This window comes from Nomascus leucogenys, chromosome 1a, assembly GCF_006542625.1.
Source record: "Nomascus leucogenys isolate Asia chromosome 1a, Asia_NLE_v1, whole genome shotgun sequence".
Lineage (NCBI taxonomy): Eukaryota > Metazoa > Chordata > Mammalia > Primates > Hylobatidae > Nomascus > Nomascus leucogenys.
In genome coordinates this window covers 63,540,177-63,564,121 of record NC_044381.1, presented here as the reverse complement: position 1 = coordinate 63,564,121, position 23,945 = coordinate 63,540,177, and the positions used below count along the sequence as shown (strand labels likewise).

Genomic DNA, 23,945 nt, shown 5'->3' with positions numbered 1-23,945 from the left:
CTGGCCTTCCCACCTCAGAGCTTTTGTCCTTACTGGTGTGTTCCAGCAAAATTCTTTTGCCTGGGGTGCTCTTTTCTCAGATCAGTCACACAGTTTCTTCTTGTCCTTCAGGGTTTATCTTAAACATCACCACCTCTAAGAGGCCTTCCGTACCTCCCACCCATCAGGTTCATTTTGTTTTCTTCCTAACACCTGTCACAGTCTGAAATTATCCTAATCATTTGTTATGTCAACCTTAAGTAGTGAAATTCAGAAAATATCATTAAGTATAGAGTTTATTCTAACGCAAAGCTTGAGGACAGCCACCTGGAAACACCAACTCCAAACAAATAGGGTCAATGTTCCAAAGTGAAGTTAAGGTTTCATTTACACAGGCAGAAACAGAGAAGGTTCAGCAGGAGTACATTTTCAATACAAGAGCAGTGCATAAATTACAGCGATTAGATTAGTTATAGATAGCTACATTCCAAGGAAGATAGCTATATTAATTTATGAAGAGGGGTAGTGATCCGAGGGGGTCTTACCTCTGTCTCTGTTTGGTCTTCCTATTTACAGGAAAAAACAAGGCAGACATTGCAGCCGTACGCCATGGGACTCAGACCCCATAGCCACATTCTTCGCAAGGCTCAGAATAATTTAAAGTTTCAACAGCTTTAAGTTTGAATTATTTAATTTCACAGTTGATTCACTTGTTCTTTTCCTGTCTCCCACAATAGAAAGTAAGCTCCCAGGGATGCAACCTTGGCAGGCTCCTAAACTGCCACGGCTCCAGTTTCTTGTCGATTAGACATTCATTATTAGTTGAATGAAAGCAGATCTAGACAGGCCTCGGTGCGCTGCCTCCTCTTTAAAGAGAGGGCTTACTAGATGAATGTGAGCAGACGGAAGCAGAACAGCCTCTTAATACGCAGTGCATTCTAGCTCAGGGATTTCTAGAAACCTCCGGGGGCGGAAGTTTAACCAGAGAATTAGGAGGCAAGGGGAAGAGAAGCAATGAGGATAACCAGTGCAGTGTAGTCGTTTCACGAGTTTGAGAACGCCTAGCACGATGCCTTAACGGAGCGTCAGGCACAGAGTCATTTGGGAGGTTTTCTTTTTCGGGTTTTTGAGACAGGAACCTGATTTGAAGCAACAGGGAAGAAAACCAAGAGGACCAAGAGCCAAGGACGGGCGTGCCCAGGAGCTCTCAGACAGGTACCTGGAAGAGGTGGGAGCAAGCAGGGCCTGACGTCCCCCCGCCTTGGCGGCCGTGGACGCCCCAGGTGCCACCCACAGCAGCCTCCCACCACACGTGACTGAGGCTCGGGAAGCAATAAAGTGGCTTTCAAAATACTAAATGCAATTGACATTTTTTCCTGAGTTTAAAAAAAAAAAAAGGAACTGAATGCCGAAATATACGGAGAACAAACTCCCGTTGCCACGTCCCCGGAGGTCTCCACCCAGTCCTGCCTGCTGTTTTGCCCTCAGTCTGGGCCTCGCACGGCGCCGCGGAGCGCGGGAGGGGCGGGGCCGGCCTGTTGTCGCTGCCGGACCTGAACTGCGCAGGCGCGGCGCGAGATCGCGGGAGCGAGCGCGCGGTACCAGTTCGCGGCAGTTCGCGCGGGAGCGGGGCGCGTGGGCGCTTGGGCGCCTGGGCTGCCGGACTGTGGGAACGGAAGTCGCTGTGGAGCGCTGAGGAAGCCAGGATGGCGACTCCGAGCAAGAAGAGGTCAACTTCAAGCCCCCAGGCTTCCAAGAGAGCTCTCCCGAGAGACCCTTCGTCGGAGGTCCCGAGCAAGAGGAAGAATTCGGCCCTGCAGCTGCCGCTGTTGCAGTCGTCCGGGCCTTTCGTGGAAGGCTCTATCGTCCGCATCTCGATGGAGAACTTCCTGTAAGTTGTCCGGAGGCCGCGCCGCGGGTGTGGAGGTGTGCTTGGCCAGCAGGCCCCGGGGCGCCGGCAGCGCGCGGGCGTGGGCGTGTGGGTGTGTACCTGGCTTGTGGGTCTGGCCTTAATTCGTGCCGGGGTTCCCTTGAGGATTTTTCTACGTAGGCTGTGGAGATTGACGTGTATGATGTAGGAGATTTGTGCTTTGTGTGATGTGGTTTTTAAATTTAGTCCACCAAGGTTTTCCAAAGGCGTCATGTAGCAGGTAGTGGTTGTATGAGGGAGTAGGTCTCTGCCCGCTGGGAGTCGCGATCCATAGTGGCCCTGGTCTGGAATTCACAAAGTATTGTCCCCGGGAACTTAAGAGGAGGCAACAGTTAATTCGGCGTGGTAGTGATGCTGTGGCGGATTCTTAGGGTAGGCATTTGCCAGAGAGGAGCAGATAAGACGGTAAAGGTTGTTCGGGATGGGAGGTTACAGGTACAAAAAAAATAAACCCTTACTGGCAATTGTTGGACCTCCCTACAAACCCTTGGCCCCTCTAAACCCAGCTTTTTTCCCTGGTTCCTCCCTCTCCCCTTCAGACAACTAGTTATCACTTTAGAATTTAGTAAGTTTTAAATATATCATGTATTTGCCTAGCCCCTCCCAGTTCATTTGTTCCAGGTCTTTTTTTTTTTTTTTTTTTTTTTTTGAGACGGAGTTTCGCTCTTGTAGCCCACGCTGGATGGAGTGCTGTGGCGCGATCTCAGCCCACTGCAACTTCCACCTCTCAGTTTCAAGTGATTCTCCTGGGTCAGCCTCCCGAGTAGCTGGGACTACAGGCGCGCGCCACCACGCCTGGCTAATTTTTGCTTTTGAGACGGAGTCTCATACTGTCGTCCGAGCTGGAGGGTAGTGGCTCAATCTCGGCTCACTGCAACCTCCGCTTCCCAGTTTCTTTCTTTTTCTTTTTTTTTTTTTTTTTGAGACGGAGTCTCGCTCTGTCGCCCAGGCTGGAGCGCGGTGGCGTAATTTCGGCTCACTGCAAGCTCCGTCTCCCGGGTTCACGCCATTGTCCTGCCTCAGCCTCCCGAGTAGCTGGGATTACAGGCACCCGCCACCACGCCCAGCTATTTTTTTTGTATTTTTAGTAGACACGGGGTTTCACCGTGTTGACCAGGCTGATCTGGAACTTTTGACCTCAGATGATCTGCCCGCCTCGGCCTCCTGTAGTGCTGGGATTACAGGCGTGAGCCACCGTGTCCGGCTGGAAGTCTTTTTTAAGCTTGCACATAGTGGCATAAGGATAACAGAATTGTAATAATACTACTTTTTTTGTTTTCAAGCACCTATTGTGTGCCAGGTACACAGTGCACTCATTCTTTCTTCATAACAACTCTATCTTGATAATTTCCATTGCTGAAAGCAGCTCAGTAGGTTATTTTGCCCAGTTTTACACAGCTGTTATGTAGTTGCATTGCTATTTGAATCCAGATCAGGAAAGATAAATGTAATCAAATGAGTTAGATACCATAACAACATATATATCAGGATCCTTCACAAAGGATGAAGTGGTTAGTTTTGTCTACGAGTATGAGAAAGGGCTTTGTAAAGAAGATATGAAAGTCTTTGGTCTTGCTCTGTTGCCCACGCTGGAGCTCGGTGGCATGATCAGGGATCAGTGAAGCCTGGACCTCCCCTTCTCAAATGATCCTCTACCTCAGCCCTTCAAGTAGCTCGGCCAATAGGCGCGTACCATACCTGGCTAATGTTTTAAAATTTTTTTTGTAGAGATGGGGTTTCACCATGTTGCTCAGGCTAGTCTCGAACTTCTGGGCTCCAGCAACTCACCTCGGCCTCCCAAAGTGCTGGGATTACAGGCATGAGCCACTGCACCCGCCTAAGAAGATAGGAAAGTCTTGAAAGAAATGAAGAGCATTGAAGACAGAAGGAACTGTCTGAAATAGTTTGGTATATTTAGAAAGCGTCAAGTATTTTAGTAAGGCAAGAATATAGGATGTGAGTGAGTATTTGGACAAAGGGTAAGCAACCATTGAGGGGCCTGTATGTTCACTATGCTAAGAAGTTCCGGCATCATCCTGTAGGCAGCCACGGTGTGTTTTCAACAGGGAATGACATGTGTTTTATGTTATTCTGGAAGCACTGTAGAGGATGATTTAGAAAGGGTGCAAGATTGGAAGCCAAAAGACAATACGAAGGCAAGAGATGATCAGAGTTTGAAGGAATGAGATTTGACAGGATCCAGCAACAGAATAATTGTGAGGCATGGAGGAAAGGAAGGAAGCAGCATTTTTTCCCAAGTGTAAGAGCCTTAGCTGATTGGTCAGGTGCTATTCAGAAGAGGGAGCAGTTTGAGGAGAATAATAAATGCCTCTTAGATCCTGTGACTTAAAGTTTCCTTTGGGGCGTCTAAGAGAGATGTTCTATAGGCAGAATGTAAGAGTCTAGAGCTTAGAGGAAAATATGAACAGATGAGAGATTTGGGAGTCATGCATACAGGTGATTGATGAAGTTGCCGAACTGGTTATGATTGCCCAATAGGAATTATGAATTGAAGGACTAGAAGACCGTGTACAGAGTCTTGGGAGAATACCTACATTTAAGGGTGAACTGAAAAAGGACTCAAAAGTCAGAAGGAACTATTCAGGGAAGTAAGATGAAAACATTGGGAGACAATTATCAAAGAAGCCAAGGAAAAAGAATGTTTCAAAAATATCACCTGCTACATTGAAGTCAGATAGCGGGACTGAAAAGAGCCCATTTAGCAATTGGGAAACCTTTGACCTTTTAATGAAGCAGTGGAAGCAGAAAACTTTGCAGGCCATAGAAGAATGAATGAGGGTGAGAAAGTAAAACTTGGATGCAAAGAGAAGAAAGAGAAGGTAGCTGGAAGTGCAGAGGTTGGTGAGATATTGTTTCTTTTAATGAGGGGATTTTGAGTTTTAGGCATGAGGTAGAGAAAGGTGGGCTTAGAGAATTAGCAAGGAAATAAGATGGGTAGTCAGAGAATTTAAATGGCCTGGAAGAGCGTAGTGAGTGAACCAAGTCAAATGGAGTTAGGAGTGGAGGAAGACACTTGGAGGCTGAGGGAATAACGTATGCAAAGACTTCAGAGAAATAAGGAATTATAGTCACAAAACTGAAAGAAGTACATTATAGGTAGAATTTAGAGATCTGAAGAGAGAATAGGGAAAGGAGATAAAAAGTAGAAAAAGATGAAACTCGGCTGTGATGGGTTTTTCCTTAATTTGTCTTTTTTAGCAAGTGACATCACATTTACAATTCTACCAGCATTACTTGGTGATTGATTGGATGATGGAGTGGTGGTTTGGGTGGAGTCAAAAGAGATGAAAGAACCAAAGATGATGCAAAACTAATGCCTAGGTTTCTGATTTGGGCAATGGGATGAATGATAATACCATTCACTAAGAGACCACAAGAGTGGTTTTGGATGGGAAAGATGGTGGGTTTCGTTTTAAATGTGTTGAGTTTAAATTGACTGTTGTGGGACGTTCAAATAGCGTTATTGAGGTGATCATTGCATATAGAGGTCATCTGGACTACTTTCAGCATGTAGATGGTATGCAAAGACTTGGAGAAAAAAGGAATCTTGAGGCCATAGAGAATACATGAGATACCTCGTGAAGTATATGGAATGATAAGAGGGTGGGTCTTTACCAATAGCTCTTTCAGAGGGAGCTCAGAGGAAAGGAAACTCATGGTAAGGGAATTCCCAATAAATACATCGTAGAGTCAGAAGAATGATTTTAAACAGTGCAGAGACTCGATTTGGGTAGCTGTAGGCCAGAAAAATCCCCCCCCCCCAACCCCACCAAAAAGAAAAAAAAATGCAGAGGCTTTGTTTTTGGCAACTGTCCCTATTTGTAATATCGATGCATATTTTATAGGCCAGAAATTCTCATGCTTTTCCCTGTTCTGTTTTCTTAAATACCAGTTTCATCATTGTTTTAGTATAACATTCACACAGAGATTTCACAACAGGAAATCCAATGGGGCTTCATGTGTTGAGAGTAATAAGTTCCATGTCAGGTGATTTCCTACATGTCTGAAGTTCCCAAACTAGTTTTATTGTAACCATTATAAAGGGCTCTTTTGAGACCCAGCTGCTAGCAGAACAAAACAGCTAAAAAGATAAAGTAGTAGATGCTGTGTAGAGGTGTGGGATTAGCAAACCTGCCAGAAAATACTTCTTTGCCACCTGTATTTTTATTACCACCTGACATTTCAAAATCATTAATTTCTTAAAATATTAATGTGTGTGCTTGGTTATTTATATACTTAACAGGTGAATAGCAGGCTAAGCATTTATTCATGAGGAATTAGTTGGCAGCTACCTGAGAGCTAAGTGAAATGCTGTGGACAAAGGACACTTTTTATGGGTTCAAATTCAGAGTATTCAAAGGCGAGTTAAAAGAATGTCTGAGTCAGATTTTGCTTCACATTTTGTCATAACTGTCCCTAGCAACTAATAAAGATTAGATGCTAACTGTAATTAGAGTGCTAGACAGCTTTCAACTTGTTTGTTTTGTGGGGCAGTGTCTCTCTATGATGCCTAGGCTGGCCTTGACCTCCTAAGCTCAAGTGATCCTCTGGCCTCAGCCTCCCTCATAGCTGGGACTATAGACACATACCATGGTGCCTGGCTTGGGAAATAATTTTTGAAAGTTAATAAAATGAAACCTTTGGGTTGAGATATATCTTCAGTTTTGTAATTAAAAATCTGCTTAGATTGTTTGAAATATTAAAATATGAATAACCATTAAGCATTATAATTTAAAAGAAATATGAATGTAAAATTCACGGATTCAAGGTAAGCCATGGCCTCTCCTATAAAATTTGTTTCAAAGTTACTTTGTGTAGTATCTTTGATATAATGTCCAGTGTTTTGTAATTATTAAAAAAAACAAGGTATCAAACTTCACTTTTTTCAGCAGACTTTTGAAAAAAGTATATGAAATTATATTCTTTAGTTATGCATTACTGCCTTTTCTTCTATTGGTAGATTTTCTTTCTAAAGTAGTTTATTAAAAACCTATAAAAAAACATTAAATTTGTAAGGTTAGCTAGTTTTTAAAGGAATTTGAGGAAGCTCGTAGATAATGTAAAGCAAGGAAAAGCGGTTTTGTATCTCTCCTTAATTATTTCATCTTTTTATAATTCAGAACATATGATATTTGTGAAGTATCTCCTGGACCCCACTTGAATATGATCGTTGGAGCCAATGGAACAGGGAAGTCGAGCATTGTGTGTGCCATTTGCCTTGGTTTAGCTGGGAAACCTGCTTTCATGGGACGAGCGGATAAGGTGAGTTAACATAATTACTTTTTAAGAAAATTCAGAACTATTAATTGCTTTTAGTAACATCAATTTCTACACCTCAGTTCCTTGAGTATAGCAAACTTAATTGCATGAATATAAGGAATAAATTTGGCAGGTAGAGAAGCTGGAAGGAGATTTTCATTTCTAGAAGTATTTTGGACCATAATACTAGAGGATTCTCCAAGTCTCTTACACCTAAAATGCTAGAAATAATGTAATAGGTCTTTTTTTTTAAATGCATCACTTGGCTTGTGGAACAGTGAAGTAAACTTACAAAGGGCAGAAACAAAATCCAGTCATATGTTGCTTGATGATGGGGATATATTCTGAGAAAATGCATCATTAGACAATTTTGTCATTGTGTGAACATAATAGAGAGTACTCACACCTAGATGGTATAGCCTACTATCCACTTAGGCTATATGGTGTAGCCTATTGCTCCTAGACTACACTCCTGTAGAGCATGTTACTGTACTGAATACTGTGGACAATTGTAACACAGTAGCCTACATTGTACTTATGTAAACATCTCTAGATATAAAAAAGGTACAGTAAAAATACAGTGTAAAAGATAAAAATGATACACCTGCGTAGGGCACTTAACCATATTCATGAGAGTGGGGGATGGAAAAATACTGCCCAAACAATCCAGAAGGAGTCTTGAGAAAGGAAGAGGAGGAGGAGATAAGAAACACATACAAAAAATGAGATCATTAAAAATGACAAAATATTGGCTGGGTGCTGTAGCTCACGCCTGTAATCCCAGCACTTTGGGAGGCCATGGTCAGGAGTTCCAGACCAGCCTGGCCAACATGGTGAAACCCCGCCTCTACTAAAACTGCAAAAATTAGCCAGGCATGGTGGCGGGTGCCTGTAATCCCAGCTACTTGGGAGGCTGAAGCAGGAGAATTGCTTGAACCCAGGAGGCAGAGGTTGTAGTGAGCCAAGATTGCGCCATTGCACTCCAGCCTGGACAACAAGAGTGAGACTCTGTCTCAAGAAAAATAAATAAAATGAAAATAAAAAAATAAGATGGTAAAAATATGTGCAGATACAATAACAATGATTATAAATGATCTAAACTAAACTCTCATTAAATTATAAAGTCTGTTAGAATGGAGAAATGAAACCATGTTTAGTTCTCTTTTGTTTTTAATAAGCATATTTAAAATAAAGTGCTACAGAAAAGTCGAGAGTGAAAGGATGAAAAAAAATACATGCCAGGCAAATATACGAAAGAAAGTAGGTGTAGCTGGATTAATACTAGGAAAAACAGACTTCAGAGCAAAAAGTATTTTTAGAGATAATAGTGGTCATTAAACACTGACGAAAGTTTTAATTCACTAGAAGATAATTCAATTCCCAACTCAAATTCACATTATAATCTAGCTCCAAAATATATAGGCAAAATCTGCAGAATGCTAACAAGCAGTTAACATATCCATAATCATACTGGGAGGGCTATCGATAATAGATCAGTCAGATAAAAAAATTAGACTACAAAAGATTTGAACAATGAAGTTAAGCTTGAACTAATGGACATATTATAAAAAGTGCACTCAACAACTGGAGAGTATGCATTCTTTTCAAGCACAAGTTAACATTTCTAAAAGTTAACTGTATACTGAGTCATAAAGCAAGTATCAAAAAATTTCGAAAAATGGACACCACGTAGACCATATCCTGACCACAATGCTGTTAAGATAGAAATAATAAAAAAAAATTAAAATTTAATGGACGGTTACAAAATGGAAGCAAATTCCCCTTAAGATTATAAATTATTTAAAATGTGTGTGTGTGTGTGTGTGTGTGTTTAGTGCTATATGAAAGACATTTATCAGGTAGAAGATACTTTTCTCTGTTAATAACTACCCTTGTGACCTTGAGCAATTATCTGGACTTCAGTTTTTCTTCATTTCAAAGATGAGAGAGTTTGAACAGATAGCATCCAAGGACCAACTCAGATTTTTATGAATATTGATACATAGTTTTTTAATTGTCAGATCATTTAATCCCTATCTCTTTGTAATGGTCTGTTGGATTGTACTTCAGGGGCTGTACAGTAGGAATTAATTGGCTATAACAATTTTCACTAACTTTCTCATGTTGATTTTTGTCATGAAAACACATCTCTTCTCATCCTTGAGTGATAGGATTTTTAAGGGAGGCTATGGAGTGCAGTGTTTCCTAGATGACCGATTGCAGCCCTTTGGCTACACAGATGTATTTATGGGATGCCCAAGTTCTCAGCAAGAATATTTAATGTATTTTTGTTTAAACGCTAATATAAAAATTTAACAAAAACATAATCAACACCATCTGTATGGATACTTTATAATAAGAACTGCCTCCTGATTTTTTTTTCCTCCTCATTGGTACCAAGTATTTTAATTCTTGCAAGCTAATGAGAGATAACATTCCTACATAGATGTCCTTGGTTTTCCTGTGAGGAAACAGAGAGGTTAAGTAACTGTCCAATGTCTGACAACTTGTATGTAGTGGAGTTGAGATTTGAACCTAGATAGTAGATGTTAAAACCTGTACTTTTAAGCATTAGGCTATACTTGGTGGTTACAAGATAAGGCTTTTTTTTGTTTTTTTTTTTTCATCTTTCTGGGACTCAGCTTTATCGTCTATAAAATGAATGTATACTTCAAGGTTGCTTATGAGTATTAAATGAGAAAATACATGTTTAGTGCTTAGCACAACAGTATATAGTAAATGCTTGATAAATGTTAGCTGTTGTCATCACTGTCATTATCACTATTAAAAAGATTACTATTTGTAAGGTATATTTTCTACCTTTTTTAATATTTATCACTTATTTATAGCCTGATTTAAGATCCAGTCTGATTTTTTTAGGCTCAGACTTTGTTTTGGGGCTTAGACTCATAAGCATATAGAAACTAGCACAGAGATGTCTGTTTTATCACGTAAATTTCAAATATATTGCTCCTTTTAAAACGATGATTGGTGGTAATTACATCATTAACAGGATAGGTAATATTAGCGTGATTGTTAATATTTAACCTGCACGACTGTAGGAAGTCTTCAATGGTAATAAGAAGGTTTGAGTGCTTAGTGGTTATACTATAGGACCTGTTTTCCTACACGCATTTTCTCTTCTCTCTGGGTGTTTAATATAGTGGACAAGTACACAGGCTCTGGAGCCAGATTTCCTGGGTTCAGATCCTTTTTCTGGCACTTACTGGCTTTGTCACGAGGTTTGTAAGAGGCTATGGAGTGCATAGGAGTTCAATAAATTTTACCTAATATTATTATTATTGTTATTTTTGGGAGGGAACAATGGAGGAACCCAGATCTGGGAGGGATACCTTAGAAAGTGACAGGAGCGAACATAGAAGTGGTACCTGAAAAAAATCTTGATTTGACAAATAATAATGACTGCTAAATCTCTGATTGTTAACCTGGGAATGTCATTACACAGCTCACTTTTTCTTTTTTTCGTCTTAGGTTGGGTTTTTTGTGAAGAGAGGATGTTCTAGAGGCATGGTTGAAATTGAATTGTAAGTGTTAAAAGTGCTAAAACTCCTTTTTCCTATAAAATTCTTAGTTTATATTCATGTTTTCCTGATGATTAGAAAAGGGTATTAATATAGTATTATGGCATAAATATTGGAAATAATACTTAAAGAATACTTAATCCAGATAAGTAAGGGGTTTAAAAAATATATTTTTAAAACTTCAATTATAGGCCAGCCATGGTGGTTCAGGCCTGTAATCCAAGCACTTTGGGGAGGCCGAGGCAGGCAGATCACCTGAGATCAGGAGTTGGAGACCAGCCTGGCCAACATGAGGAAGCCCCGTCTCTACTAAAAATAGAAAAATTATCCAGGCATGGTGGCACATACCTGTAATCCCAGCTCCTGGGGAGTCTGAGGCAGGAGAATTGCTGGAACCTGGGAGGCAAAGGTTGCAGTGAGCCGAGATGGCGCCACTGCACTCCAGCCTGGGAGACAGAGCTAGACTCTGCCCCTCCCCCCACCCCCCAAAAAAACTTGTGGAAATTTTATTTTAAAAAAATTATCAAGGAAATGATAAGTTTATAGCAGGTAATGAAATAGAACTATACTACTATTAAGTAGTCATGATGAAGTTGCAATATTTTTCACCAATTTAAAGTATCTGGGTTTTTTTTTTTTGCTGATCTTGAAAGTAATACTTGCTTGTTTTTAAAAAACGCAAACAATGTAGAAGTGTATAATGTTGAAAATAAAAGCCTTCTTGCCATCATTCCTAATTCTGTAAATAACTACTATTAATAGTTTGGTGAATCTCATGTATGACAGGACTTGGTACTTCTGTCACCATTTTTTATTTTCTCCCTTATGACACCAGTAATTCATCATGGTATTCTTTTCCCTTGAGCTTGGATATTCTCAATTGGCCATTCTTGGCGACTATTTTTGATAGACTAGAGTTGATGTTTATGATGAAACCAGTTGACCATCCTTGGTATATATAATTTTAATCCTTTACACATAAATATGCCCATTGTTTAGGTGATCTTTAGAGACTATTGCTTTTGGAATATTAGTGGAAAGTTGTGGCATTTTTGAGCTGAAAAGCCTTTAAAGATTATCTGATAGCCCTACTATTTGATATGAGATGAGGAAACAATCTTTTATAAAAAAATTACTCAGAAAATTTTTATTTATATAGAGATGAGAAAGATACACATGGAAGTAAAAAGAAAATAAATTTTGAAATACCCAACTTATTAAAATATAATGATAGAATTTTATTGATGAGTATAAAATCAAGACCTGAAGAAATGGAGACACGTGATATGTTCCTAGAAACATAAAGTTAATGTCATTATTAACATGTCAGACCAGGTGCAGTGGCTCATGCATATAATCCAGCACTATGGGAGGCCAAGGCAAGTGATTGCTTGAGTCCAGCAGTTGGAGACCAGCCTGAGCAACATGGCAAAACCCCATCTCTCCAAAAAAATACAAAAATTAGCCAGGCCTGGCTGCGCACCTGTAGTACTAGCTACTCAGGAAACTGAGGTGAGAGGATCACCTGAGGCTGGGGAGGTAGAGGATGTAGTGAGCCGTGATTGTGCTGCCGCACTCCAGCCTGGGTGACAGAGTGAGACTCTGCAAAAAAACAAAAACAAAAAAAGTCAATCCTTTGTAAATTAATACATACATTTGATACAATTACAATGAGAGTCTCAACAGGTAAGTTTACAAGTTGATTCTAAACTTCATCTTGAAGAATAAATATGCCAGAAAACCCAAGGAGATTTTGAAAAAGCAAAGTTGTAAATAAGATTTTTGTCTACCACATGTTGAAGTATACTGTAAAGTTGTTGATTTAAAATAAGTGTGATACTAGTATAGAAGATGAGAGGAGCAAAATGTAGAAACCAGGAACAGATCTAAATGTACATGAAAACTTATTATAAAAGTGGCAGTTTAATTAAGTGTGGGATATTTTAAGAGATAGGAAAAACCAAACTTGTTTTTGCTATTCTCAAACTCAACACAGCACAGAACACTTCTACACCAGATGTGTGGGGTTTTTTCCCCACACCCTGCAATTCAGTTCAATTCTGACACCAAAAATTAGTGCAGGACCCATAGTTTGGGGGCTCAGTCACACATGACTGCCCTCCACTTTATATGCCATTTGTAAGTCTTAGGTTGTGCCCTGTACTTCTGACTAACCAGCTGTAAATTGAGGTTCTCAGGACCCCTTTCTTGGTTCGGTTATTTGCTAGGATGGGAAACACTTAGGTTTACCCATGTATTATAAAGGATACTACAGAAGGTGCAGATGATTAGCAAAATACAAGGCGAGGTCTGGAAGGGTCCGGAGTGCAGGAGCTTCTTTCCCCACTTTCCCAGCATATGGATGTGTTCCTCAATCTAAGAGCTCTCTGAAACCCATGGTTCAGGGAATTTTATGGAGGCTTCATCACATGGGTATAAGAAACTCAATCTCTAGCCCTGCTTCCCTTCCCAGAGGATGGAAAGATAGGTTGGTGGGGCTGAAGGTTCTAAGTTTCTATTCATGGCTTTATCTTTCTGGTGACCAGCCCACATCCAGGAGCCCACCAAGAGTTGCCTCATTAGAAAAAGACACACTTGTCACCTAGGAAATTCCAAGGGATTAGGAGTTCTGTGTCAGGAATTGAGGACAGAGATTAAATACTTTTTTTTTTTTCTTTTTGAGACGGAGTGTCACTGTCGCCCAGGCTGGAGTGCAGTGGCGCCATCTCGGCTCACTGCAACCTCTGTCTCCCGAGCTCAATTGATTGTTCCACTTCAGCCTTCCAAGTAGCTGGGATTACAAGCACCCACCACCACACCTGGCTAATTTTTGTGTTTTTAGTAGAGACGGGGTTTCGCCATGTTGGCCAGGCTGGTCTTGAACTCCTGACCTCAAGTGATCCACCCTCCTTGGCCTCCCAAAGTGCTGGGATTACAGGCGTGAGCCACCGTACCCGGCCTACATATTTCTTAATACAGGTTAAGTATCCCTTATCTGCAATGCTTGGGTACCAGAAGTGTTTTGGATTTTGGATTTGTTTTGAGTTTAGAATATTTGCATTATACTTATCGGTTCAACATCCCCAATCTGAAAATCTGAAATATGAAACACCCCAATGACCATTACCATTGAATGTCATGTTGGCACACGAGAAGTTTTGGATTTTGGAGCATTTCGGATTTTTGGACTAGGGATACTCAACCTGTGTATCACAGTATCATACTGTAAATTATTCAAATTGAGCTGTGATAATTATCTTATTATCTTATATAACTTTAAAGTTAATATTTTAAAGATAAGTTTAGAGCTTTACCTAACACCCTACACATAAATAAAATTTAAGTATATAAACGTCAAGCACTTTTTCCACAAAGGTTCACGTGGCCTTGAGAGTACCAAATGTAAAACAGCTCATCATTAGTTGTTGAAATTATTGCCATTAAACAAGTGTACTAACTGGCCACGTTTTCCTTGAGTAGAATGGTGGGTAGAATAATCTCTGGCATGTATTTATGTAGTCATTTTCCAAATATTTATTGAGTACCTATACATTGGGGATATTCTTCCCTCATGGAATTTATAGTTAGGGGCATAAGGAGGGACAGTTAGATAAGTAAAATATATATTATGTTAGGTGGTGATAAGTGCTACATAGAAAAATAAACAGAAAAGGAGGATAGGAGTGACAGAGTGGAGTTTTACAGTTTTTAAATAGCCTGATCAGGAAAGATCTCACTGAGAAGATAGAATTTAAGCAAAGACCTGAAGGAGGGAAGGTAATGAGCATGGAGATAATTGGGGAAATAATATTTCAGATATAGAGATTTGCAAATGCTAAGGCTCTAAAGTGGTACCCACAGTGACTGGATCACATTAAAGAAGGAGAATAGTAAAAGATAAGCTGTGAAAATACCAGGAAGTCAAGCCTGTATTCATTGTAAGGACTTGGCATTTATTTTGCATAAGCTGTGAAGCCGCCTGGTTTTTAGCAGAGGAATGATGTGATGTAACTTAAAAAGTTTAACCAGATTGGGTTGCTGTGTGGAAAGTAAACTTTAAGAGAGCAAAGGCAAAAGCAAGAATATCAGTTAAGTGACTTGTAGAACAACCCTATGAGAGATGATAGTAGCTTATGATTTGCTTATGAATTATATGCTGGGTATGGGAGAAGGAGCAAGATATCAGGGAGGACTCCAAAGTGTCTGGCATGATTAAGGGTAGAGTTTCCATTAAGTGAGGTAGATAGACCTACTGCAGAAGGTTTTGGGAGTAGATCATACATCATTGAACTAAGATGCCACCACTTGTAGCTTCCAATTAAAATTAAACTAGCACAGATAGTTTGAAATGTGCATCCCGGTTTTGGAGATGTTAAAATGTTTTTTTAAAAAAGGAACTTTTCAGAATCAAACATGGTAAAGTTTGAGATGCCTAGTAGATACTCAGGCTGAGCTGGGCATGGTGGCTCATACCTGTAATCCCAGCACTTAGGCAGAGGTGGGAGGATTGCTTGAACTCAGGAATTCGACCAACCTGGGCAACATAGCGAGACTCCATCTCCACACACACACAAAAAGGTCTGAGATTCAGGTAGAAATGTTTTTAGTGGGCAGTTAGATATATGAACCTGTCATTCCTGGAGATGTCTGGGCTGAAGATAAACACATTTGGGAAATCATTAGTATTATGATGGATTAAATCACCAATGAAGCAGAGATAAATAAAGGAAAGAAGAGTTCTAAGAACATTTCTGCTACAGTGTACCATTTAGAGGTTGAATATAGGGAAAACTAGGAAAGGAAACTGAGAGTTGGCTAGTGAGTCAGAAGAATACAGTACTTGGAACAACTTCAGGAGGAGTCAGTTGTCTATCACCTGTGTCTGATAACTGCTGATAGGTCAAGTAAATTGAGAACAAAGAGTTTGTTATCAGTATTTATTGAGTTGGTCATATCATTTAAGTTGAAGAATTAATTAATTCCCTGATGTTTGCTCAATTTTGCATTCTTAGAATAACCCAGTTTGGTCATAGTTTTTTTGATGCATTGCTAGATTGGTTTTCCAGTATTTTATTTAGAATTTTTACATCCGTATTTTGTTTGTGAAAGATATTTGTGGTTTGAATGTTTGGTTAAGCTTACTGTTTTAAATAATCTGATGTGTATTATAGGGTGTCTTGCAAAAAAAAAATCTGGCTTTTTTTTTCTAACTATACTGGTATAATTTTTTTTCTAACTACTGATTTTATTTATAGTAATTGGTTGCTTAGATTTTTCTGTTTATTCTTGGATTACTGTGGTTATTTAATACTTCGTAAAGGATTTTCCCATTTTTCTTAGTTTTAAATGTTATTGACATGAATACCATCCTCTTATATGAGTTTACTATATATGTATTATTTTATATAAAACAGTATGTCTTCTAAAAATTGATTTGTCAATTTTAGTAGTTTTTTTCAATGAACTGACTTTTGCATTTGTCGTATATCATGGTTTCCTATTTCATTAATTTCTATGCTTACCTTTACTGATTCTCATTTTTTTGAAATGGATATTTATTGCACTAATGTTTAGTCTTTCGTTTACCCTAATATGAACAGTTAAGGTTAAAAATGTCCCACTTACTGCTTTAGCTCCATCTCTTAAATTTTGGTATATAGTATTTACTGTTTTTCAGTTCTGAATATTTTCTTTATGAGTTCATAATTAGAAGTTGTTTCTAATTCTAATGTAGTGATTTTCTTATTTTTTAGTATTGATTTCTACTTTGATTGTAGTGCAGTTAAATATATAGAGATACTGGTTTTATGTTACTCATCCTTTGAAATGTCTTTCTTTTTGTAATGAACTTTTGTAATTGTTCTTTGGCTAAAAGAATAAGTTTTCTTTTGTAGATACCTACAGTGTTCTGTATTTGTGCATTAGTGCAAGTTTATTAGCTATATTGTCAAATCTTCTATATTTTTGCTGATTTCAGTTGTCAGATTGATACCTTAATTACTGACAAAGGTATATTACACTATTCCTCTGTGCAGATTTGTTAATTTTCCTTGTCCTGTCAATTTTCGCCTTATGTATTTCTAAGACATTATTAGTTTCATCTAAGACTAAAATTGTTTATCTTCTCGCTTAGTCGCCCAGGCTGGAGTACAGTGGCATGATCTCGGCTCACTGCAGGCTCTGCCTCCCGGGTTCACGCCATTTTCCTGCCTCAGCCTCCCGAGTAGCTGGGATTACAGGCGCCCGACACTGCGCCCAGCTAATTTTTTGTATTTTTAGTAGAGATGGGGTTTCACTATGTTAGCCAGGATGGTCTCGATCTCCTGACCTCGTGATCCACCCGCCTCGGCCTCCCAAAGTGCTGGGATTGCAGGCATGAGCCACCGTGCCTGGCAGTGAATTCAACTTTCTATTGTTAGGTACTGACCTCTATATTTCTGTTGCCTTAAAGTCCATTTAGTTTGCCATTAATATAGTTAGCAGCTTTTTTTTTTCCCCAGTATTTTTCTAGTTGTCTTTTTTCATTCATTTCATGTTTTTAATATCTTTTGTTATCTCATTTAAACTAATATAGCTGTGTTATTTTTTCTGGAGTCTTTTAAGTAAAGCATATAATCAATTTACAAATATATGTTTGAACTTATTTTTACTGTCTTATTTTCTGCTTTTTATTTTTCACACTCTTCAGCATTTCTTTCTTGTTTTTGTTGGATATTTGTTTCATTTTTCCTTCTCTTTTGTCTTGGAAATTATGCACTCTTTTATTTTAGTGGTTACTGGAATTTTAGCAGGAATACTTGTTGGAGTCCAGACTTAATATCTGCCTTCCTGCTAAACAAAGATTTTATAGTACTTTGTTCTTAATAACTTCTCTGAACTTACATGCTTTTAAATTTCTATCTTTTTAAAACTCCTCAAAACATTATTATTAATATAGTTATATTAATTATGCTGTCAATGTTTGTTTAGAATTACCTCAGATATTTCTGTTTGTTTTGCTTTTCACTCCTTCTTCCATTTCTGATTTTCTCTCTGGGATCACTTTCTGCCAAAAGGATATTCTTTAAAGTTTTCTTTTATGAGAATTTTCTGTTGGAACACTCAGTTTTTAATCTGAAAATGATATTATTTTGCTCTAAATCTTGAAAGATGTGTTTCATGGATATAACATTCTATATTGACAGGTCTCTTTTCTCATATTCAGAGTATAATATCATTGTTGTCTTCCTTTTTTTGTTTTTGTTTTTGTTTTTGTTTTGGTGACAGGGTCTCCCCCTGTCATGATCATGATCACTGCATCCTTGACCTCCTTGGTTCAAGTGATCCTCCTGCCCCAGCCTACAGGCACTCACCACCATGCCCAGCTTTTTAAATTTTTTTATTTTTTCTAAAGAATGGGGTCTCACTATGTTGCTCAGACAGGTCTTGAACTCCTAGGCTCAAGTGATCCTCCCACCTTTGCCTTCCAAAATACTGAGATTACCGGCGTGAGCCACCACATCTGGCCCGATTGTTGTCTTCTAACGTGAATCTGATCTTAGTTTATTTGATAGTAATCATTCTCTTTTTCTCGTTGTTGTCTTCTGATATGAATCTGATCTTAGTTTATTTGATAGTAATCATTCTCTTTTTCTCGTTGTCTTCTGATGTGAATCTGATCTTAGTTTATTTGATAGTAATCATTCTCTTTTTCTGAAGATGCTTATAAACTCATTTCTTTTTTTAAGTATGTTAGTTTCATATATATTTAGGTGTGGATTTATTTTTTATTTACTTTTCTTGGTTTTAATGACACTCTTACCTATGGTTTGGTGTCTTTCATCAGTTTTGGAAAATTCTTTTTTTATTATCTCTTTAAATATTGCCATTGACCCATTCTCTGTCTCCTATCCTAGAATTCTTGTTAGACATATTAGGCTTTCTTAGTCATCCAAATATCTTTCATATTTTTCATTTGTGATTCTGCATTATGTTATTTCTGCTAGTGTTCTTGATGCTTTGTCCTCTTGTGTGTGTGTTGGTAGTGAGCTGCTCTTCTCCTTAAAACTTTATCTGTGTTAATTCTTTTAAGATAACATAGATTCTGGCCGAGGAAATTATTAACTTCTGCCAGAGACCATTGAATACTTTCAATTCAGAATCACAATGTACAGAATTCTCAGCTTGTGGTGGTAGCAGTGAAGTATTTCTAGTTTACCCTTACAGTGAGGGTATATCGCTTAGATATGGCTTTCTATTGGACTCTCCACCTTGGATAGCTGTGGGCTTTGTCTGTTTTTGTCCTTTATCAGCAGATCATGAAAATGAATCCTCAAGATCACTTGATTGGGTGAACGCCTTCAAGATGAAAGCCAATTTTATTTTTCCACTCTGAGTTTTCACCTATACTAGGATGTTAGCCAGAATTCCTTACTTTCATGCTAACTGATAAATTCATTTATGAAGATGTTTTAATATTTTATTATTTTTAGTTGTTTACAGCAGGAGGATCAGTAAGGGTACTTTATTAGTCATTCTGCTGGAAATGAAAGTTTAAAACTACTTCCTTTAAAGTCCTAAAATCTTACTGTTTCAAGTGATCTGATTACAATATAATCTATATATACAACATTCATAAGTTATTATTGTCATTTAGCGATTGGATACCAATAATTTATCTTTCTGCCACGTGCTGCTGAATCCCAGTGAAGAAGATGGATGAATAGATGGGAGGTGTGGAGCAGTAGTACTTCTAAAAGCGAGAAATAAGTAAATACCCTTCTTTCAGATTCTGTATTGCTAAATGTTCCTTTATATCCATGTGATGTAATCCTCTCTGAATTTAGAGTGGAGTACATGGTGAGGAATCCATGGGCTACCTGTATGGGTAGTTTGATTTCTGGAAATGCCTAAAAGTCAGTTTTCATTCATGTGTTTTCTGAGCAGGGGGAGTTTCAAGGTTTAACTGCTCTACCCCTTAATATACTAAAACATTTTGAATTGCAGTCAATGCATGTGATTGAAGAATAGCATAATAATTAAAGGATAAACAGCTCCAGCTATGTGACTCCTCTTGTAGTGTTTATGAATTAGTATTCACATTTGCTTTAATTTTAACAGTTTAAATAATTTTGAATGTTGAGTAAGTAACTGATGTGGTCAATTATGGTATTATGACTAATAAAATGCCAAAGTTTCCTTCTTGAGGGGCCAAAATATCAAAAGGAGTAAAAATCATAATAATAATTCTATCTGGCACCTGTTATGCAAGAGAATTTTGGGAATTTTATCTCTAAACTAATGTATATATTTTGAATATAAAGATTCTTAAATTATTTTTTAATTAGGTTCAGGGCTTCTGGAAACCTTGTAATCACCCGTGAGATTGATGTGGCAAAAAATCAGTCCTTTTGGTTCATCAACAAAAAATCTACAACCCAGAAAGTAGTGGAAGAGCAAGTTGCAGCCTTAAATATTCAAGTGGGGAATCTTTGCCAGTTTCTCCCTCAGGTATGAGAGAAATAAATGTAAAGATGGGAAAATTTTGTATATAGTGTTTCCTTTTTATGCCATAGAAGGGATATCATAATGACTGCTATTTAAATTGAACATAGCACTCTTACAGTTCTTTGTAAAGGTAGCATTTCATCACTTAGAGTATAATGTTATTAATTTATAGTAATTTGGAAAATTTCAATTAGTAAAAAAGTCTAAATTAGAGTATTTTGAAATAAAGTATTTTTTAAGTTCAGAGAGTAGCTCAGATAGCTATGTGCTTCTATGTGTAGACCCTTAAAATGTTGTTAATGAACAACTTTTTAGTCAGTTTTTGTTCGTATACATTATACATATATAATATTTGATGTATTTGAGGTCTACAAAATATTTGATATAATAAAACTCCTATATTTATAAGTATACCTTCTAAAATCTTGTTATAGTTTATTAAACATAAAAAATGCTAATAATGTATGTTAAATGTTAAAGTCATGTTACCTCTTAAATTTGACTTCGAATGCTGTCTAGTGACAGCATTAACTAATACTAATTTCTTTTTTGTTCAGAAACACAATGATGATTTCATAATGTGCAAATTAAACAAAACTTAAACCTTTTTAAAAGGTTTTTATTTATTTTAACACTTACCAGCTGATGTCAGATTATCTCCAGAAGTAGATGTTTGAAATTGCCTTTTTTTTCTTTTTAAGCCCTGTAACATTTCAACTGATATGTAATAATAGGCAGTGATCATTTTCATCTTGGGACTATGTGTTCTTTTATTCCCAAACTTTTATTGTACATATGTAAACATTTCAACCTTGAAATCTTGGCACAGAAAATTTTTAAAGACGATCAAAAAGATAACAATTTATACCCTGTTTATCTTCATTATTCTAAAGAATAATGCACAAAAGGTTTATATCTCAAAGATTTTTTTTAATGAGTTTCACCTTGACACGTGTAAGCATTGAGTGAAATACATTTTGAAGATATATGTAAATGAATGATAGTTGCTGATATTTAATTTTTGTGCTCTAGGACAAAGTTGGAGAATTTGCTAAACTCAGCAAAATTGAACTCCTCGAAGCCACTGAAAAGTCAATTGGTCCCCCAGAAATGCACAGATATCACTGTAAACTCAAAAACTTCAGAGAGAAAGAAAAACAGCTCGAGGTACTTTAAAATAGACAACTCATTTGTATTGTTTCTTATTGATTTCTGTATCTCAAAACATGGGAGAGAGAGTAGTAGTATTGATTCATTGAGTGAATTCGTATTTGTGATTTTTTTTCACTTAGGATTGTACTGCTAATATCAGTTAAAGTGACAGAGTGCGAATGGATCTAATAATGTGAAGTTTAAAAAGATTGACTATTTCAGCAAATACATATTACTAATTGAATTTTTACGGAACCAATAACAGTATTATAAAAAAAAATTATCTCAGGAAGTTATTCTTTCATTGATTCAGTTATCTATTAAACACCTACTATGTCCAGGCATTGTGTAAGGCTTTGAGTAATAGAAGAGATACCATGTGCCATTTAATATAGCACTTCTGTTGAACCAGTTCTCTCATGTATTTTTTTCAGTCACGTGAGGGTAAACTTTGGAAGAGAATTACACATTTATTTGGAATGTTGTTGGTTATTTTCACCATTAATAAACATAAAAATGTACTTTTATAGCATATCCTTTGTAAAGGTGTTTTATTTAATGGATCTTTTTTCTACATCCCAGCAACTAAAATAAATACAGTAAATTTTTCATAATAAGAAATCTTTTAGTCTGGGCTCAGACCTCCAATCCCAATACTTTGGGAGACTGATTCGGGAAAATCGCTTGAGTTCAGGAGTTCAAGACCAGCCTGGGCAACAGGGAGACCCTGTCTCTACATGAAAAGAAATGAGAAAAGTTAGCCAGGCATGGTGGCGCATGCCTGTACTTCCAGCACTTGGGAAGCTAAGGTGGAAGGATTGCTTGAGCCAAGGAGGTCAAGGTTGCAGTGAGCTGTGATTGCACCACTGCATTCCAGCCTGGGTGACAGAGTGAGACCCTGTCTCAAAAAAAAGGAAATCTGGCTGGGTGTGGTGTCTCACGCCTGTAATCCCAGCACTTTAGGAGGCCAAGGCGGGTGGATCACCTGAGGTCAGGAGTTTGAGACCAGCCTGGCCAACATGGTGAAACCCTGTCTCTAGTAAAAATACAAAAATTAGCCAGATGTGATGGTGGGCGCCTGTAATCCCAGCTACTTGGGAGGCTGAGGCAGGAGAATCATTTGAACCTGGGAGGCGGAAGTTGAAGTGAGCCGAGAACATGCCATTGCACTCCAGCCTGGGCAACAAGAGCGAAACTCTGTCTCAAAAAAAAAAGGAAATCTGTTTTTAATTTTAGGTTCAGGGGTACATGTGCAGGTTTGTTATATAGACACATTGTGTCACAGGGGTTTGGTGTGTCACCCAGGAAATAAGCATAGAAATCTTGTAACCAATTGCTTTCTCTTAAAGTGTAACTTTATGTACTTAATAATATGTATTTTACTGTAATTAAATGTTATTTTTTACCTTTGTCCACCAGACAGGGAAAAAAATGTTTTTATTATACTTACTCAAAGTGAATAATCAAAGGAGTTGTTCTGAGCTTTTTATAGTTATTTTAGCTTCAGATATTCTGTTCTTTTACCTTTCTGTATGTCACACAATCAAATACTTTCACTTGAAACACTCACCTATACTCTTGACCATCCGCTGAAAGAAAACAAGCATACAAGCATATATTCTACTAGGTTCTGAGTACATCTTTGTATTTATTAATTGACAACATAAAGGCTAATTCTTAGTTTTCTTTCATCTCGTTTCTAAGACCTTTCAGTCATGAGTGTTTATTTAACATCCTAATCCTAGTAATACTACTTTTCATTTGTATATCACTTTTACAGCTTTTGTTTAGCTTTCATTTATATTAAGTGAATTGCTTCTACCCTTCAAGTGGATGCAGCAGGTATTTGGGCAAGAAGAGCCTGGGCTCAGATGTGACAGGGCTTCTTTACAGTTAGGACTAATAAATTGTAGACCCTAGACCAGAAATTGGGTATGAATGTTGCTTTTACACAGGTTTTAGGTGTTTTGTTGAGACAGGGTCTCACTGTTGCCCAGGCTGGAGTCTACATAGTTCTTAAGAACTCCTGTGAATTCTTTTTTGTGAAATTTTGCTATCATTGTTTATTTTTCATTGTTAAAAGATGTGACCTGTTGTCATTTTTCTGTCAAACTGATTGTTCAACATATATTTATTGTAGACCTCATGCAAAGAGAAAACTGAGTATCTACAGAAAATGATTCAGAGGAATGAAAGATATAAACAAGATGTGGAGAGGTTCTACGAACGGAAGCGACATTTAGATTTAATTGAGATGCTTGAAGCAAAAAGGCCATGGGTGGTAAGTCATAATTTTTAGAGGCAAAATAGGCGTTTCTTTAAGTAGCAGAGTAATTATGATGAAAGTATTAGTTACTGTGTATTCAAGTTAGGTGCTTCTTTTTCATTTTTGGCTTTATATGTTATACATAATAAAATTCATGTCTTTTTTTTGAGACAGTGTCTTGCTGTGTCTCCCATTTTGGAGTTCAGTGGTACGATCTCGGCTCACTGCAACCTCTGCCTCCTGGGTTCAAGCGATTCTCCTGCCTCAGCCTCCCAGTAGTTGGGATTATAGGCATGTGCCACCACACCTG

At 37.9% G+C, this 23,945-nt stretch overlaps 1 protein-coding gene across 3 annotated transcripts in view; it reads left to right on the top strand.

The window, feature by feature from the left end:
* The first annotated feature begins 1,582 nt into the window (after positions 1-1,582).
* SMC5 (structural maintenance of chromosomes 5) overlaps positions 1,583-23,945 on the top strand; it is a 99,720-nt gene continuing 77,357 nt past the window's right edge. The window contains exons 1-6 of one of the 3 annotated variants that reach the window (XM_030810027.1): positions 1,583-1,870; positions 7,051-7,192; positions 10,682-10,734; positions 20,058-20,220; positions 21,250-21,384; positions 23,510-23,650. In XM_030810027.1, coding sequence (XP_030665887.1) covers positions 1,686-1,870; positions 7,051-7,192; positions 10,682-10,734; positions 20,058-20,220; positions 21,250-21,384; positions 23,510-23,650 — 819 coding nt within the window. In that variant the 5' untranslated portion in view covers positions 1,583-1,685. Of the gene's footprint in view, positions 1,871-3,710; positions 4,768-7,050; positions 7,193-10,681; positions 10,735-19,366; positions 19,480-20,057; positions 20,221-21,249; positions 21,385-23,509; positions 23,651-23,945 lie in introns of those variants that run through there. The other 2 variants (XM_030810029.1, XM_030810031.1) reach the window with 2 other exon arrangements.